The 20,274-nt window shown below is 37.1% G+C and overlaps 1 protein-coding gene across 2 annotated transcripts in view; it reads right to left on the bottom strand.

Moving 5' to 3' along the window:
- Positions 1-20,274, bottom strand: part of LOC134577418 (myosin-10-like) — a 429,924-nt gene that overhangs the window by 234,634 nt on the left and 175,016 nt on the right. For both annotated transcript variants that reach the window (XM_063436146.1, XM_063436145.1), the window contains exon 5: positions 17,477-17,579. In XM_063436146.1, coding sequence (XP_063292216.1) covers positions 17,477-17,579 — 103 coding nt within the window. The remainder of the gene's footprint in view (positions 1-17,476; positions 17,580-20,274) is intronic.

Below are 20,274 nucleotides of genomic sequence, written 5' to 3'. Positions count from 1 at the left end.
TGGCAACCATTCTCCTCCGTCGGACGTCCCGATCACGTGACGTTCCGTGCGGCCTCCAATCACTTCCGGGTTCTAACGGGCAGACACTCTCCACTTCACTGCTCTATTGGGTAAGTGCACATTTACATATTTTTATATTTAATATATATACACTTGATTGTTATGCATCTAATGATCTTGAAAAAGACCCAGCAGGGTCGAAACGTCGATTGATTCTTTTTGTATACCACACATGGATTAATAAAGCACCATTTTTCCTTATTTGAAGACCTGTGAGTGCATCTTGATTTTTTCACTTTGTTTATATATTTGACGCCAAAGATCTGCACCCAGGCAAGAAATACATTGTTTCTCTTTTTTAAGGAGAGTGCCAAGCCTTCATCTTTATATATATATATATATATATATATATATATATATATATGTATATATAGACTTTAGATGTAGGAAGTTTATATACTAGTATTCCTCATGAAGCAGGTATACAAGCCATGCGAAATCTCCTGTCCCAGTCACCACAATACCATGGACCTTCGATAGAATTTGTCTTGGATTTGCTGGATATCACATTGCAAAACAACTACTTTCGTTTCGAAAACAGCTGGTATCTACAGATAGCTGGCACTTCAATGGGGGCTGCAATGGCCCCCATGTATGCTAACTCTTTCATGTATGAGTTTGAGACCACCCGCATACTTCAGCCTTTTGCACATCAGATCGGTCATTATTTCAGATTCATGGATGATATTTTAATATTGTGGAAAGGCACCAAAGAAGAAGCAACAGAATTCGTACAAGTCCTTAATGAGCTACCAACACCAGTTAAGTTAACTTCAACTATAGATGAGTACAGTGTCCAATTCCTTGATATCGAATTGATGATCATCAACCGAAAGTTGAAATATACACTCTTTACAAAGCCCACGGACCGGAACACGCTCTTACATTACGAGAGCTTTCATCCGAAACATCTTAAACAGTCGCTCCCTTATTCACAATTCTTGCGAGTTCTACGCAATAATTCTCTTGAACATCTACGTGAGCAACAAATAAAGTTGATATATGATAAGTTTCTCCAGCGAGGATATCCACGATTAATTCTTGACAAAACTTTGGAACGAGCTAAATCAAGCTACTTGAACCCTTCTTCAACAAGTCAGAAGAAAACAGACAAAAGATGCCTTTTTCCCATGCAATTTAATACTGCCAGTGGTGATTTAGCTACATCAATTCGCAACAACTGGCACACATTGGAAATGGATCCTTCCCTTCCAGAAAATTCTCGTCAGAAACCCATGATGTGCTATCGTCGGAACAAAAATATGAGGGATCTATTGGTCAAGACGGACCCACGTCACTGCTACAAACCAGAAAAGAAGGAAAACATCAATGTGGGGCGTGTAAGGTGTTTGGGATGTGTGACGTGTGGTCACCTCATCCCCTCCAAAACCTTTACACACCCATTCACAGGCAAATCTTACAAGATCAGACAACGGATACATTGTAGAACTGAGTTTGTTATCTATAAATTGATTTGCCCTTGTGGGCTCAACTATATTGGTAAAACAGAAACCGCACTCTGTGAGAGAATAAGAGGCCACAGGTCTAGTATCCGGCTTGCCTATCGTGATGGCAAATCGGACAAACCAGTGGCCAGACATTTTTTAGAATTTAAGCACCAACTCAGATGTGTTTCTATTGAGCATGTTCCAGTGTCAGCCAGAGGGGGAGATAGAGCTAAGCTCTTATTACAAAGAGAGACCTACTGGATTTGCCAGTTGGGAACCTTAGCACCCCGAGGCCTCAATGAGAAATGCTCTTTTTTTCCTTTCCTATAAGGATTTGAGCCCTGACCTTCTTTTCCATGGGTTAAAGTCCATTTGAAAACATATATCTATACGTCATAGGATTAGTATCCTCCACATCCATTATTCGGTTATTTATATCTTTATCTTTTTCATCATTATCTGCTTATTATTTTTATAATTTTTTTTGTTGTTGTTTATTTTTTTTTTTATTATTGTATTACTTATTTCTTTTTCTTCTTCTTTTTTTATTCTTTATTCTATATATATTTTTTATTACGGATTTTTTATTTTCTTCTTATTATTTTGTGATTATATAGATTTTTCATTTTTTTATTTTTCATTATTTTTATTTTTATTTTTATATTTATTTTTATTTTTAATTTTATCTGAATTTTTATTTTTATTTTTATTTCTATTTTCATTTTGATTTTCATTTTTTATACTTAAGTTGATTTTATATTCTTTTTATTTTTTTTTTCAATGTTTACTTTTTATTGATTTTGTCAAGTAAAAACAGGAAATAACAGAAAAAAGAAAAAAGAATAGACAATAGAGGTACATCCAAATTGTTAGATAAATGCAAGCTTTGTTATGAATTATACATCATTGAGTAGGGAGGCATTAAGCACATACAATCATGTTATGTAAAAATGTCAGTAACATTGGCTTTAGCAAGTCGCAGTGTATAGGTTATCATATCTTCATTGCCTAAATACAAATCAACCTCTGACCGCCCTTGTTACAAGTTGCGTGGAAGTGAGCGATCATGCCCAAATTGTGTACCTATTAGTGTATATGATCGATTTAACATAAGGCTCATAAAATTACGCTATAGTTGTGCAGATTTGCGAGGAAACAGTTTGCCTTAATTCTATAAATGCTTACTAACTACTTGGATGTTGTCATATTGTAGCGTTTTATAGCCTCTATCCATGATACGTAAGGAGAGAAGAGGGGGAAACCTGGTAGGAGTGGGGGAGTGATGCAGGATAACCATAGAGGTAATTGGTCCAGACCTTTTGATGTATATGGACGTATGGATAAACTACTATAACTTCTCGTTAGACCTATGAGATAGTCAACCGCTATGTCTGCTCATTTAGAGTAGGAGCCTGATTTTATATTCTATTTGATCTTCACTTCTATGTTTGTTTATTTTTATTTTTCATTTTTTGTTTATATTTCAGTACTGCTGACTATTCTTTTAATTCCATATTAACCTTTTTGTTATGTTATATGTAATAAACATACTGTTAAGGGACTTATCCCAGGTGCATAATTACCTAGCATTATACATGCATCTTATTTACACATTCAAGGTTTTAGATAAACACTAAGGAGTAAGATCAATTCTTTATACACATTGTTCACTTTTTAGCAGCCTTTGGGCCTTCCTCCACTAATCACTTTATATACTTTACACATTAATTTGATTTTTCTATACACGTTTTTTTTTTATATATATATAAATCTTTATTTTTTCAATTTAAAAAATTCCATTCATATACAGCTTTTCAACGATATATACAAAGATATATTTAGAGCACAATACCATTAATTGCATTACAATCTAGTGTTATTCCTGATGAACGATAATCCATGGTTCTGTGCTCATATATTCACCTCCTGCTGTATCTACAGTCGTACATTCATACAGAAAAGAAACAAACAAACAATACATTCCTTATCCATACTCACACCTATCACTGCAACTTAGGCTATCTATAAGGGGGAGGGAGGGTTTGAGTTTTATGGTTTAGATATCTAACCCAAGGGGCCCAGACTTCATTATATTTCTCTCTAGAGATCTTATTTAGAGCTATCCCTGCTTCCATACTACATTGAAATTCTATCTGTGTACAAATATCATGCCAATTTAATGCACCCATATTTCTCCAATTTCTGGCCAAAACTATTTTTATTGCCATACAAATATGGATCATAAGGATTTTTAGTTTTATGTTGCTTTTTGGCAGATCTAAATGAAACAAAAACATTTGAGGTGTAATAACAACTTGGACCTCATAAATAAAGTGAACCAGTTCCGATAGCATTACTCTCACAGGTTTCAACTCCTCACAGTCCCACCAAATGTGGGAGAATGAGCCCAACTCCCTACCACATCTCCAACAGTCTGGTGGGAGTGTGGGTTGAAACCTATGAAGGCGAGTAGGTACCAAGTACCAACGATATATAATTTTAAAGTACACTTCTTGTATATTCACCCCATGTATATATCTTTTAACAGCTTGTAAGCTCGAAATCCAATCCTCAACTGAGGATGAGAAATGGAGTTCTTGTTCCCATTTGTTCATTGCAGGCGCTTTATCTATTTGCCTTTGTGTTCTTATAAATTGATTAAATCTAGATGCAATTTTTTTTTATAGTGGGATGCTACAAATTGGTCAATTGGAGAGGTTTCCGAAAAAACCTTTCCCATAATAAAAGATTTTATTCTTAAATAGTTAAATAGTTCCCTCGAAGGGAGGTTATATTTAGACTGTAGCATTGGAAATGATAATATTTTATTATCAGTTAGGAGTTCCGCAATTTTTACTATTCCACATTTTTCCCATTCTTGAATATTTATGTCCATAATATATAGTTTTAAACAGGTTAGTGGGGCATTACTTGATAAATATTTTGTTCCATATTTTCTTTTCAAATACTTAACAATATAAATCATTGTATTATTCATCGGGTTGCTAGATCTTATATTTTTTACAAATTCACTGTCACACCACCAGAGATATAAGGGTTCAATATTACAGAGGTCCGATTTTTCAATATCTAACCAGTTTGGTCTTGACATTGTAAAATTATCACACTTAATTAGGTGTGCTACCATATTATTCGTATATAATTTCTGTATGTCTGGAAAAGAGATTCCCCCATCTTTCCACTCTCTCTGTAAAATTTCCAATGGCACTCTGGGTCTCTTATCTTGCCATATATAATCTGATAACTGTCTTTGAAGACCGCGCATCGTCTGCCATGACACCCTCAGCGGGAGATTACGAAATAAAAATGTCAGTTTAGGGAGAAGGTAGGAGTTTACTGCTTCAATCCTTCCTAACCAGGACAGTTCCAATCCCTTCCAGCTTTTTAGGATACTCCTAAATTGGCTAGCAATTTCTGTGTAATTAAGTTCTCCAATTTCTCTATAATCTAAAGATAGTCTCACCCCTAAATATGTTATATTCCTTGCTTCCCAGTCACATTTAAATTCTTTTTTAAGTTTGTCTACCCCAGATCCACTTAGGCCTTTTTTCAGGATTTGTGTTTTCTTTATGTTTATTTTATAACCTGAGAGTTTACTATACTCGTTAATAAGTCGGAATACGGCTGGGATAGAACTTATAGGGTCTGTAAGGGTCAATAGAACATCATCTGCATAAAGTGTAATTTTGTTCTCCAAGTTATTCACTTTTAGCCCACTAATATCGTCATTCTGTCTAATCGCGGCAGCCAGCGGTTCTATAGAGAGGATATATAACAGGGGTGCCAAAGGGCATCCCTGTCGCGTCCCGTTTCTAATTGGGAACCATTTTGATTGAAACATATATCCTGAAACTCTGGCTTGAGGATCTTTATATAACGCCATTGTGGACTCCTTGAAGAGACCCTCTATGCCGAAGGCCTTCAGTACTTCCTCCAAGTATTTCCAGTTCACCCGATCGAAGGCCTTCTCGGCATCGAGGGTAACCATAGCAAATGGAGACACACTTTGATACGCATGGTATAAGACATTCAATAGTTTCCTGATGTTATCCGATGTACCCCTACCTTCTACAAACCCACTCTGATCTAGGTGTACAATATCAGGTATATTATGTTTAAGTCTATCAGCCAAAATTCGAGAGTAAATTTTAATGTCCAAATTAATAAGAGAAATTGGTCTATAATTTGAAGTATAAGTTGGATCCTTATCTATCTTAGGAATTGGTATTATAGAGGCCTGGAGTAATTCAGATGGAATAGCTTATAATTAGAAAAGTCCTTAAATGTCCTTAACATGTATGGTGAAACTATATCACTTAGTTTTTTATAGAAAATTGAAGAGAAGCCATCTGGACCAGGTGCTTTACCTGCTATTAATACTTTAATGATGTTACTAATCTCTTGAGTAGAGAACGGGGCGTTTAATTGATATTTTTGGCAAGCTCAGTTTATCCAAAAACTGCTTTATTTCCCGTTCCGATGGCTCATTGAATTTTATATTGTATAGACTTTTGTAATAATCTTCAAATGCATTGGCTATTTGAGTTGGTGCAAAATATTTTTTACTACCAACTGTTATATAGTTTATGGATTGAAGTTTGTTTTTATTTTTTTATTTATTTGAAAGATTTTTCCCTCTTTTATTATTTCCATAATACCATTTCTGCTTTAATATTAACATTGCTTTATTAATTTTTTCCTGAGTTCTTACTAATATATTTTTCCTGATCTCCTTAATATCCTCCAGGGTTTTATGATCTATAGTAAGTTTATGTAGGCGTTCTTGTTTTGCCAGATCAATATAAAGCTCGTTCAGCTCTTTTCCCTTCTTCTTTTTTATATTAGCACCCAATTTTATGAGACATCCTCTCATATATGATTTAAAGGTACACCATAACATGGCATTGGAGACATCCCCTGTGTCGTTGGTTTCAAAGAATTCTCTAGCCTGAATACGCAGTTCTTCTACATTAATTTCTGATTTTAATAAATTTTCATTAAGTCTCCATCTATCTCTACATTTATATTCAGCATTATTTTTTATAACTAAACTTACAGGTGCATGGTCGGACCATGTTATAGGTCCAATTGTCACCTTGTTAACTCGCTCCAGAGTTTCTACTTTAACCAAAAAATAATCGATTCTGGTGTAAGTCTGATGGACGTTTGAATAGAACGTATAGTCTCGCTCTTCTGGGTTACATGTTCTCCAGGCATCGTATAAACATTTTTTTGCCAAAAAAGTCTGCATCATTGATGGTACTGTTCTTTGATTACCGTCTATATGTGCGGGTTTAGTTCTATTCCTATCTGTTTTATTATCTATGATGCAATTAAAATCCCCGCCGATAATTAAGCTTCCAGACGATACGCGGTCTATCTTTTGCATCAGATTTCCCAAAAATCTATATGGAAGTTGGTTTGGAGCATAGATATTTACTAAGGTGTACAAAATTTCATTAATTCGAACTATCACTATAAGAAACCTACCACCAGGGTCTGCCTCCTCATATATCAACTCATATTTCAGACTACTTGAAAAAAAAAATTGCCACCCCTCTTTTCTTATTCTTTCCTGCCAAATTAGATCTATGGACTACTGGAAATTTTTTGTAGTTCCATAATTTGGACGTAGAGTTAACCCAGTGTATCTCTTGAACAAAACCAATATCTGTTTTGCTGTCAATCAATAATTTGTACAGATAGCCTCTTTTCTGTCCTGAATTCAAGCCCCTTGCGTTGATAGATAATATATTTAATGACATCCTGCCGCTACTCTCCCCACACCCTTTTCCCCTCTAACCTCCCCTCAGATAGCATCCAACACACGAATCCACTCATACCTTCTCCAATCAGCCCTATATACTTGAACCTCCTGGAGAAGCTCAACTTCCAAATCACTATTACAACATTCATTCCATAATATGAAGTTCTGTATACCGTCTTCATATTTAACCCTGCTGCCGTCGCAGGACCCTGGACCAGGATAGTAGGCAATTTTATCTTTTTCTCTTCCCCCTTCCCTTCTCTCTTTTCTTCCCTTTTTCATAGACATTACGGTATTATTTTCCTTTATCCATAATATACAATATCAACCCTAGAGTAACTTTTATTTTAACTGGGACAGCTTCGTCTATCCTCATGTTTTTATGTTCAGATTAATCTCTTTCCCTCACCCTTTTATATTCTCCCTTCTCGTTTTAATGTTTGCTGCTTCTCAGAACTTATATGTATTTTTATCTTTATTCTATCGACCACTAGTACTCTTTATTTCACTGCCACTTCTATTTTTAACAGTTCACAGCTACAACCATTTATATTTCTTTACATAGTATTGTATGCAGGATTATGTTCTGGTGAGGTTCCATCTAGATACGAGCATTTCGGCATGTCTGCCGGAAATGCATCTTGATCGCCATGACAACGCTTAGTGTTATGAGGAAATTTGTTCCTCGCCGGCTCTGGTACTGTTGGGAGCAACCTTCTGATATTGTGTATTGGGGTTGCCCCAGCAACGGGCGGAGTCCGATCCAATGAACACGTCCTAGGGGGTCACATGACCGGAAGTATTGTTGTCTGTGAAGGCGGTCTCGGCGATTCCGGCGGCAAGCGCAAATGCAGAGCACCTGGGGGTAAGTACCCATTAACAGTAATTGTATGTCCTATATAAGAGTGTATTCAGTGTTGTGATAATTTGTGTCCTGATGAAAGCTCCTGTGAGGAGCTGAAACGTCGATCTCTAACTTCGAAATAAATGAAGATTTGATGTGTTGTCAACCCTTGAGTGCCGGTATTTGTTGTATCCTGTATTGTTGAGCCACCAGAGCACCAGGTATTTTTTTCATAGTTTTGGTTGGAGTGCAGGGGCTATCTAGCTTTATATATATATATATATATATATATATATATATATATATATATATATATATACACATATATATATATATATATATATATATATATATATATATATATATAATTAATACAATGTTAAACAAAAATCTGCACACCAGTCAAGCCATAAGACTTGCTTTTCTCACAGAAATCCCATACTGCAGCGATGTTACAACCACAAAGGATTCTGGGTGGGCATATGCAAATTAGTTTAACAAAGAATCAAATTTTTGCCTCATTCCATTTTAAACGTGAATTCCTTTTAATCTGTGTTTGCTGTATACAGCTTGAAACACAATATAGGAAAAGATGCAAAACCAGTGAACCACTCATGGACAGCTGTTTTGTTGTTAATGCAACTTGTCAGCATGAGGTTGGTTACTGGTTTGCTTATTGAGGCTTGGTAAGCAAAATCCAAATAGGTTTGTTAAACTAGTTTGCATATGCCTACCCACAATCCTTTGCGGTTGTAACATAGTAGCAAGTCTTATGGCTTGACTGGTGTGCAGATTTTTGTTTAACATTGTATTAATTATCCACAGACTTCAGGTGGAAGGGGTTTTCAATCACAATTTTTCCCCATTATAACCTATTTGGATTTTGCTTCCCAAGCACTACCAAGCCTCAATAAGCAAACCAGTAACCAACCTCATGCTGACGAGTTGCATTAACAATAGTGAGTTGTTCACTGGTTTTGCATCTTTTCCTATATTGTGTTTCAAGCTGTTGTATACAGCAAACACAGATTAAAAGGAATCCATGTTTAAAATGGAATGAGGCAAAAATGTGGTGTCACTTGAGGAAGCGCAAAGTGCCGCATTTGAAGGTGAGGAGCCCATCAGGACTAGTGTTCCCAATGGAGTTCCATCAAACGACCCCGCAGATTTCATCAGTAATCCGGCGGAACTGGAGGATGATTTCTAGTGATGATACACTCCCAAAGGTGTTCAAAGAAACTCCACTTTTATGTTACAAGAGAAATATGAACCTCAAAGACATACTTGTACATACTGATCCTATAAGCAGCTACACGCAGAATACAGGAGTCCAGAATTGAGGTTCAGTGTGATGCCTGGGATGCATAACATGTGGCCATATGTTACCTGCCAAGTCGTTTAACCATCCTCATACTAACAAAAAGTACTCCATTAGTCATACCATCACATGCAGGACCACCTATGTGGTATATAAACTTACTTGTCCCTGTAGCCTTTCCTACATTGGTAAAACATAAAAGGCACTATGTGAACGTATGAGGGGACAAAGGTCTAGCATAAGTCTAGCCTACAGAGACAGATCATCGGATAAACCGGGAGTGAAGCACTTTTTACAATTGAGCCATCCATTATCATCTCTAGTTGAGGATTGACCATATGTTCGTAAGGATTGACCATATGCCATTGCCGAAGAGAGGAGGGGATTGTGGTAAAATGCTCCTTAACAAAGAGGCATTCTGGATATATGAACTTTGTACCATGTCCCCAAAAGGACTTGATGAGTTTATACCTTATTATTCTTTCTTGTAACCTTTGTGTATTTATGAATTATGCTTGCAATAGATATTGATTTTAACTTTATTGGATCGATTTTTGTTAATAGTGGTAGATTTATAAGAAGTAGGAATTTAACTGCAAGCAGTTGTAGTAATGCAATATGCCCATTTATAAAATTTCAAATTTATAAGTCAGGTTAATTCTCTGCAACTTGAAATTTGTGAAGTTTCAAAAAATATATATTTTTACTTTAATACAATTTCAGTTATACAGTAATCACTATGGACTATTGTTTCTAATTGCAGAAACTCTGTTACCACCCAGTGGATTTTTATCTCACTGAATCCAGTCAAGTCACTATATTTGACTTCATTACATGCTCATTGTACTTGTCAATTGTGTACCCTCATTTATGTACTATATAGAGGTCTACATCTGAGTGGCACAACCACTACTTTTGTCTAGGCTGTGCTAATATTTAGACCTACTTGCCATATTATCCCAGAATTGTAATATATTGGATTGGATTATTTAATATAAGGGTTTTTTTATTTTATTTATTTTTTACTACTATCTTGTTTTATCTCATTTTCATGTATCAACATTTTATTATTAAGGTCAGCATTATTAATTTATTACCAAGTTTAAACTTATGTTCTTACGGTCATTTATATTACTTTCCCCCATCTGATGTTTCCACTAGGTTTTCTAGTGGATTTAGTCATTTTAAGCAACAATACTACTTCAAATTGTTACAATAATAGTACTTCAAATTAGTTTTCTTGCATAAAGCAAGTGAATAATAGTTTGAGAATGTGTATTCTGCGGGATGAATTTGGTCCCAATGTTTTTCCTATCAGTGCTGTGTGAATACTTTAAATTCTAAACATTGCACTGGGTTCAGATTAAAAAAGCACTGATTTTTTTTCTGAACACCAAATGTATTTGGACAATTGGTGCAGATTCAATCAGGTTGGCCTAATTCCAACTGCAATTATCTTTAGTATATTTGAGAATTGTCATTCTGGTTATGCATCTTACAAAGACAGTATGGCACTTCGGGTATAAATCCCATGTGGTACATAACAACGTGCAGAATCACTTATAAATATTTATTACAAAATTAATATTAACGGCATGGATATATTCACTGCAATACGGTAGGACATGAATATATAGAGAAGGGCATAAGAACAGAAAACGTGTGACTCCTCCTCTCTGCAAGTTATGCAAGTTTTGAAATTATAAGCATATTAGGCACTGGGATCTCCCCTCTTGGACTTCCAACGGGCCCATTTTTTATTAAACCAGTTGCATTGTTTATAAGTGAGTATTGCCATATCTTCACTTATATAATATTTATGCATATTTTTTCCAGTAATTCTTGGATAGTGGAACAACTTTTCCAGTTGGAAGAAATTCAATGCTATCTGCCAGGATAACATGGGTCATCAATGCTCTATCTAGTAAGGGTATAGTGTTTTCCACATGCAGCCACAAGACCTCCAAATATCTAAAGTAATGGGAAGATCATAAATGGCTATAGCATTGAACAGCTCCACCAAATATGCGTCATAGTGCCACACTTGGTGTGGCATCTCCAACAAGTGAGGAGGAGGGATCACCTTATTGATTCTCAATGAGGAGAGGTACAGTTGCAAAAAAAAGTATGTGAACCCTTTGGAATGATATGGATTTCTGCACAAATTGGTCATACAATGTGATCTGATCATCATCTAAGTCACAACAATAGACAATCACAGTCTGCTTAAACTAATAACACGCAAAGAATGAAATGTTGCCATGTTTTTATTGAACACACCATGTAAACATTCACAGTGCAGGTGGAAAAAGTATGTGCACCCTTGGATTTAATAACTGGTTAAACCTCCTTTGGCAGCAATAACTTCAACCAAACGTTTCCTGTAGTTGCAGATAAGACGTGCACAACGGTCAGGAGTAATTCTTGACCATTCCTCTTTACAGAACTGTTTCAGTTCAGCAATATTCTTGGGATGTCTGGTGTGAATCGCTTTCTTGAGGTCATGCCACAGCATCTCAATCGGGTTGAGGTCAGGACTCTGACTGGGCCATTTCAGAAGGCGTATTTTCTTCTGTTTAAGCCATTCTGTTGTTGATTTACTTCTATGCTTTGGGTCATTGTCCTGTTGCAACACCCATCTTCTGTTGAGCTTCAGCTGGTAGACAGATGGCCTTAATTTCTCCTGCAAAATGTCTTGATAAACTTGGGAATTCATTTTTCCTTCGATAATAGCAATCCGTCCAGACCCTGACACAGCAAAGCAGCCCCAAACCATGATGCCCCCACCACCATACTTCACAGTTGGGATGAGGTTTTGATGTTGGTGTGCTGTGCCTCTTTTACGCCACACATAGTGTTGTGTGTTTCTTCCAAACAACTCAACTTTGGTTTCATCTGTTCACAGAATATTTTGCCAGTACTGCTGTGGAACATCCAGGTGCTCTTGTGCAAACTGTAAACGTGCAGCAATGTTTTGTTTGGACAGCAGCGGCTTCCTCTGTGGTATCCTCCCATTAAATCCATTCTTGTTTACTGTTTTACGTATTGTAGATTCGCTAACAGGGATGTTAGCATTTGCCAGTGACTTTTGTAAGTCTTTAGCTGACACTCTAGGATTCTTCTTCACCTAATTGAGCAGTCAGCGCTGTGCTCTTGCAGTCATCTTTACAGGACGGCCACTCCTAGGGAGAGTAGCAGCAGTGCTAAACTTTCTCCATTTATAGACAATTTGTCTTACCGTGGACTGATGAACAGCAAGGCTTTTGGAGATACTTTTATAACCCTTTCCAGCTTTATGCAAGTCAACAATTCTTAATCGTAGGTCTTCTGAGAGCTCTTTTGTGTGAGGCATCATTCACATCAGGCAATGCTTTTTGTAAAAAAAGCAAACCCAGAACTGTTGTGTTTTTTTTATAGGGCAGGGCAGCTGTAACCACCACCTCCAATCTCATCTCATTGATTGGACTCCAGTTGTCTGACATCTCACTCCAATTAGCTCTTGGAGATTTCATTAGTCTAGGGGTTCACATACGTTTTCCACCTGCACTGTGAATGTTTACATGGTGTGTTCAATAAAAACATGGCAACATTTCATTCTTTGTGTGTTATTAGTTTAAGCAGACTGTGATTGTGTATTTTTGTGACTTAGATGATGATCAGATCACATTGTATGACCAATTTGTGCAGAAATCCATATCATTCCAAAGGGTTCACATACTTTTTCTTGCAACTGTATCTATATATTAGTTTTTGGGGAGCATCTACATGATTATAACAGGTGGTAACCTTTTTAATACATTAATGGACATAGTCCACTCCGTAGTTGTGAGAACCCTGCTGCTCTCCATTTCCCACATATGGTGCTGTTTACAGACTGAAAAGCCTCCTTGTATGAATGTGTAACACAAAGTAATTTAGGCTGTGTAGGAGTTGACCAACAAGTAGATAAAATTTGTTGATATGCTAAGACGGTCTCTTGTGGGATGTCACACTTTATTGAAACATTTCATTAATAAGCTTTTTAATTTGAGGTAATATAAAACATACTTTAATTCTAATGAACACTTCAGCTGAAGATGCTCAAAGGGGAGCATTTCCCTGTCCTGTATTACATGTGAACAGTGTGTAATATTATTGTTCGATCAGCAAGAGAAGGTAAAGGTAGGACATAATACAGAGAGAGAAAATCTAGGGGCAAAATTGAGTAAATTCCTTCTCAGTTGAATTTGGCTATATGGTTATCCCAGACTAAACACAACAGTCTGGTTGTTTGGAAAGCAAAGTGTAGTCTATGGCAAAGTTGCCTGGATGTCCATAGGCGCAAGATCAGGGAATGTGGAAAGGGTTGTATACTCTCCATGCCCACCCAACCCAATGTGTGATTTGGAGCATGTAAGTTAATAGTTTGTAATAAGAGGACTGCATTGTAATTCTTGTATAGCTCCACTGTTGACGGACTGGTCATAATGAACTATGTTCAGTATGAAGGGACCTAATCTATTAGCAAATAGTTTGGCATACAGTTTGGTGTCTTGGTTGAGTAGTTATATTGGCCTAAAGATTTGGCAATGGTGGGGAGGTTTGTCGGTTTGGGAAAGGTGACTATATGTGCAAGCAGCAACTCTGGTGGAAGGGCAGCTTGAGCAAAACTATGGTTGAATAAACAGTTCAGGTAGGATACTAAAACATTTTTTTTATAGTCTGATAGTAAACTTCTGGGAGACCGTCAGGTTCTAGTGACTTGAGGAGGCAGTGATTGAATTGTCACAAGAACTTCTTGGTCAATGAAGGGTTATGTTTGCTCCTTTGTCATCTTGGGGTAATATTGGGAGTGTCAATTCTTCTAAAAATGTTTCTATTTTGGGAAATGTGGCTTGTGTACAAAGATGATCATCTTTAAAATTGTACAAATGAGAGTAATATGTGGAGAATTAATTTGCCATATGTTGCAGGTTTATTTGTGGTAGAGTGAAGTTAAGCAATTTTTGAGGCTGCTGTCCTCCGGTTTGAGCTTAATCACGAATGAGGAATAGAGACATGTCATTCCACTGAACTAAAGTAATTCTGGGCATTCATGATGGTAATGGAGATAATACAAATGCCATTGATTAAAAAATACTATTTGCAGTACCCCCCATTTTTCCAAGCAATGAAAAGACTGAGGTATGAGTTGATAGGGTTAATAGGCCCCCCCTCTCGCGGGGCTGAAGGAGTTAAAACCCCATTCAGCCACTTACCTGAATCCAGCGGCGATATCCCTTGGCGCTGGATCAGGTTCCGCCAACACTCCTCCCTCACGGACGTTAGCCGGCGGGGGAGACCTAATGCGCATGCGCGGCAATGGCCATGCACGCGCGCATTAGACCTCACCATAAGAAAGCATTATTCAATGCTTTCCTATGGGGAAAATCTGACTCTGGAGCATCAGATAACAGACCAAAAGTTTGTTTGGATTCCAGAAGCTCTCTAGTGGCTGCCCACAGAGGGCAAACTTATAGGGAACATTTTTGGACTTAATCAAGCCCTTTGTGCATAGACAGCTATAGTACAAGCATCACATATATTTGTACTATTTTGAGATTGTGGCCTGTTTCACTATAAGAAAGTCACATACTGGTTTCACACAGCCACAAGATGAAAAATAAAAAAATAAAAAGGGTTAATCAATGTCTTTCTTCTAAGAACTGTTGGCAGTCAGAGAATTATTAAGATCCTATGGAACCCTAGGCAGGTTACCGTTTTGCCAAGCAAATTTCATGGTTCTGGGGCCATTGTCTAAACACTAGGCCATAGGTGGCCACCTAGAGTTGCCTTATGGTTAATCATGCTCTATTGGCAGTAAAACATAAAGATATGTTACCTGAGCTGCTGTCTGGACTCTCTGGTCAGAGCTGCTCCCCTGTGGATCAGTGAGTAAAGAGAGGCAGGGAGGGAGATGCTGTAACTTCCTACCCCTGTCTCTCTCCACACACACAGCGCCACTTACTGGCTGGCGCCGGTATTGCATGTACTCTCAGTCTAAACTGAGAAAAGTACCGGCATTTGTAGTGCCGGTATTACTGCAATACCGGCACCGGCCAGGCTGCCTCAAATACCGGCTGTGCCGGTTAAAAAAACGGTCAGGTGGCAACCCTACCTATTATTATTATTATTATTATTATTATTGCCATTTATATAGCGCCAACAGATTCCGTAGCGCTTTACAATATTTTGAGAGGGGGGGATGTAACAATAAATAAGACAATTACAAGAAAACTTACATGAATGATAGGTTGAAGAGGACCCTGCTCAAATGAGCTTACAGTCTATAGGAGGTGGGGTATTAGAAACATTAGGATAGGAAATATCAAGTAGGAGTGAAGCAGAGCTGGAGGAGAGAGCAAAGCACTATCCCATAGGAGAGCAAGCGACAGGTATGTAAGGGAGAGATTACTCTGGGAGGCCATACGCTTTCCTGAAGAGATGGGTTTTAAGGCCCTTCTTAAATGATTGAAGACTAGGGGAGAGTCTGATGGCAGTAGGCAAGTTATTCCATAGGAGAGGAGCCGCCCGTGAGAAGTCCTGCAAGCGTGAGTTGGCCGTACGGGTGCGAGCAGCGGTCAGGAGGTGGTCGCGGGCAGAGCGGAGGGTACGAGGAGGGGCATACCTCTGGATCAGTGAAGAGATATAAGAGGGGCTGGAATTGTTCAGTGCTTTAAATGTATGGGTTAGCACTTTGAATTGACTCCTATAGGATACAGGGAGCCAATGTAAGGACTGGCAGAGGGGCGAGGTGTGAGAGGACCGACTGGATAGGAAAATCAGTCTAGCTGCAGCATTCATTACAGACTGTAGCGGGGCAGTACGGCTTTTGGGGAGACCAATCAGGAGAGGGTTACAGTAATCCATGCGGGAAATTACTATTAAGGGTTAATTGGTAAAGGTTTTATAACATTTCCCCTTTCTGTCTCATTTTGCCTTTAGGTGAAAACAGTAAAGTTAATTGTTACTGTAGGATTCACCTGAGAGGTTTGCCTTGATGGGGCAGTTAAGCTTGCACTTTAATGGTCATTAGAGTGATACTAAAAATCTCCTGTTATTTAAATGTGCGTACGGATTTGGGATAGTGTGCATGTAACTTTTTTGCTTTTGTTTTATGTATTTGGTCTGATGTATGCTGTAGCAGTTGCTGCAGCCCAGAAGTAGTGGGAGGTTGAGCACAGGGCTTAATTTTGTGTGTTTGTACTATTTATGTACACATTAATATTATTATTGACTAAACTTTGAAATAAATTTTGGCATATTTAATAATAGATTAGACCTTTTCATCTCCCTGCTGGCTTGTTCAGCCACACTCTGTGCACATGCCTATGGTCCCTAAAAAGTGCAAAAAAGTGCACTGTGCAAATTCAAAATTATGTGCAATATACAATGTAAAATATCAATATTACATTTGAAAGGCTTTCAAATTCTGGTCGGGCACTCTCAGAAATAGTATATATAAAGTGGATCATATAACAAGAAAAATATAGAGAAAACCAAATATGTAGTATTTAATATAACATTAAAAGTTTAAAACCAGATGTAGATTCACAAGGATATATGCACAAAAGAGTTTGTGCTATACTTGCATTGCCCACCCGGGAAGCCACTTCTCCGGCAAACATTCTTTTTCTCTGTTTTTTACATTATATGGTCCATTTTATATATAATAATTCTGAGAGTGCCCTGACCAGAATTCTAAAGCCTTTTAAAGGTAATATTGCTATTTTACTTTGTATTTTGCACATAATTGTGAATTTGCACAGTGCCCTTTTTTGAGCAAAAGACAATATTTAGTTCTATTTCACATATGTTTTGGAACTATTGGAGATGGTTCTGTCTTTCAGGTTACACTTTTGCTTTTTATCAAGGTTACAGTTTACAGATATTTTGCCTAGAAAATCTTGGTTTTAAGAACATCAGTTAAAGGAGTGCATAGAGAATTACACATTTGCAGTCAGACTCAGCAGTACTGACTATGCGTGGTTAATATTTACCGGATTTGTATGTTCTTTACGCCCTTTATGTGATGAAGCAACATGAGCTAGATACTGGATGACCTTCTTTGTATTCTCGGTTTTACCTGCTCCTGATTCTCCACTGCATGAAAAAAAAACAAATACTTGTTGAGTCTCACAATTAAATATAATGACAGTTCAAGTACACTATATAGTCTAAATCATTTTATGATATATAGATACAATAGATTGATTAGATAGATACAATAGACAGACGAACGGACGGATAGATAGATAGATAGAGGTGTTTTTCTAATTCCCCATGTAAAGTGAAATGTTCCATAACAACATCATCAAATAGCACATTTGAAATAGAATTAAACATGCTTTATACACCAGAAGAAAACTACAAGCAATCTAGAACACCATTACCAAAAAACAAATAAAAAGGGTGGCGCTAGAAATTATATAATAAAAAATATTGCTACTAAAAGCTGCACCTTATATGTATAATAGCTCAAAAACACCATAACGTTAGTTAACTAATTAACATTAATAGCTTTAAAAACACCATAACTATAATTAATTAATCATTATTGTAATTTTCACAATTACACAGCAGAAGTGACACTTTATAATAATCATTATGGCACAATTTATTAGAGTGAATACATTTACTATTTAAGGTTTAACAATATAGAGCACTTTTTTGGTTGAATCTATAACAGCACTTGCAGTAAATATAGGCAAGTCCCTAATGTTAAAAACATTATCTAATGTACACAAGATCACTTAAAGGGATTATATAGTGTACAAAGGTGTATTCCCAACACTTGCCCTCTGGTTCCCCCCATGCCTCACGGTAGGCCACCACTAGAGGCAGTCTTCACCCTGCAAGGTAAACAGAGTTTCTCAAAAGAAGGGGGACAGGGACACTACACCCAGATCACTTTAATGAGTGGGTGCCTATAGTGTCCTTTTTAAACCTATAAATATGGGTGGAAAACTACCCTAAATGAGTGGAGAAAATGGTGTTATGGATTGATAACCTTTGTGAAAAAATAGGAAGAGGATCTCAACTGGTAAAAGAGCTTCCCATTAAAGCTCTGAAACGATTAAACTAATAGAAAAAGGGGATAACACGCTAAGCTTACCAGGAGATCTCCTAGCTATACAAAAAAAAAAAAGAGGGGGGGGGGGAGAGTCTACAATATCTACAATTTGTAAATATTTAAGCTAAAATATGTATACACAGATGTAGAAGCACAGAAAAAAAGAGAAGAAAGAAACAAGAAGAAAAAAAGGAAAAAAGAAACAAGAAAAGAGGAAAAAAACACTGAAATTACATATATAAACAGTGGTACTGGCCCAAAATAAATCCAATAAACGTTAAAAACAGACTGGGTAAAGATAGAGTGTCTAAACGTATCCAAGTCGACAGATATAGTCTCTGTAATGAGTAAATAGGTCCAAAAATACTAAAAATCCTTAGAAAAGTGAGGTAAAGTCTGTATAAATAAGTGTAACAGTGGATACAGATTGCCAGTAACGAAATAAAAATACGTACCAGCTACACTGTATCGCTATCTGTAAAAAATATATCCGTATGGTAAAAAACAGATGCAATCATTTGTCATGCAGCAGGGGCTTCTGATCACAAACTAGGTCACTGACATAGATCTAGAGTGATAAAGTAAATGCCCTCTGGTACTTGTTAAATACAGAAAACACCCATCGTATGAATAAAAAAATATATCAGATTTATTAGAAAAACGTTCACAGCATCTTCGAATATTAAAGTAAAAAAAGGGGGTAAAATGAAAAATCAAATAGATATATTTACAAAGTCCTTGGGGATAAGCAGAATCCGGGTAAGTGATTACTCACTAAACCTCTGGCCGGTCAAGAGGTAGCAGTAAAAAGGAAAGCTGGGAAGATAGTTGTCCAAATCTTCGCGTGCGTCTCACTTAGTCTCGATCTGCGTTCCACTGGGTCTCGGTAAAATTGTGTAATTGCGGCTCCTGCCGTAAATTGCCTTACGTGTTTCGTGACTTAATGATGTCACTTCTTCAGAGGCTTGCAGTCCTGGATGGTGCTGGGCTGTTCGGCTGGGAGGTATCCTAGCGAGCAGTAACCAGAGCCGAGTGACAATCCGCCAATCCGCCCAGGATTTTTTTTTTTTGTATAGCTAGGAGATCTCCTGGTACGCTTAGGGTGTTATCCCTTTTTCTATTAGTTTATTCCTTTTTAAACCTACCTGTACTCTCTGTCTTTTTAAAATTCTTTATTTTTGATGTGCATGAGAATACAAACAAGCTTGTGATGCCACAACAGCAGTAGCAAGCACTTTATAAACCAACATAGTGATACATTGGCATGGCTTACGAGACAGTTGCACATTTTTATAGAAAAAAACAAAACAATAAAAGATTATGTGAGCATTCAGCAAACCCATTGTACCAATAATGTGTTCAATAATTGTTGAGTTAACACTTTGAACTGGTAAAGGGACAGCTTGTTGAGCCAGAGTTGAGACAGAGACATATGTAGCTTTATGACAAAGTCAGGAAAATTGCTGAAAATGCACACAATTTACTTAAAGAACTAAGAACAATCTTGATGAACTGAAGGCATGCATCTGCCTTGATGGGGCTAAGCTAATGCATGTATTAGGTCAAAATTAGCATGGTAGGTTATGCAAAGGTTATGCAAAGGTATCTACAGCTTTAAAATCGGGCTGGGGAAATCCCCACTAAGTAATATCTGAAAATTTTGCATTGAAACTCGGAGTATGCCAATGCTGGTAGCTGATAAAAAAAGATAAAACCTTAAAAGCG

The sequence above is a fragment of the Pelobates fuscus genome, chromosome 11 (assembly GCF_036172605.1).
Source record: "Pelobates fuscus isolate aPelFus1 chromosome 11, aPelFus1.pri, whole genome shotgun sequence".
Lineage (NCBI taxonomy): Eukaryota > Metazoa > Chordata > Amphibia > Anura > Pelobatidae > Pelobates > Pelobates fuscus.
Note: the sequence above shows the minus strand (reverse complement) of the source record. Positions and strands in the feature narration are given on the sequence as shown.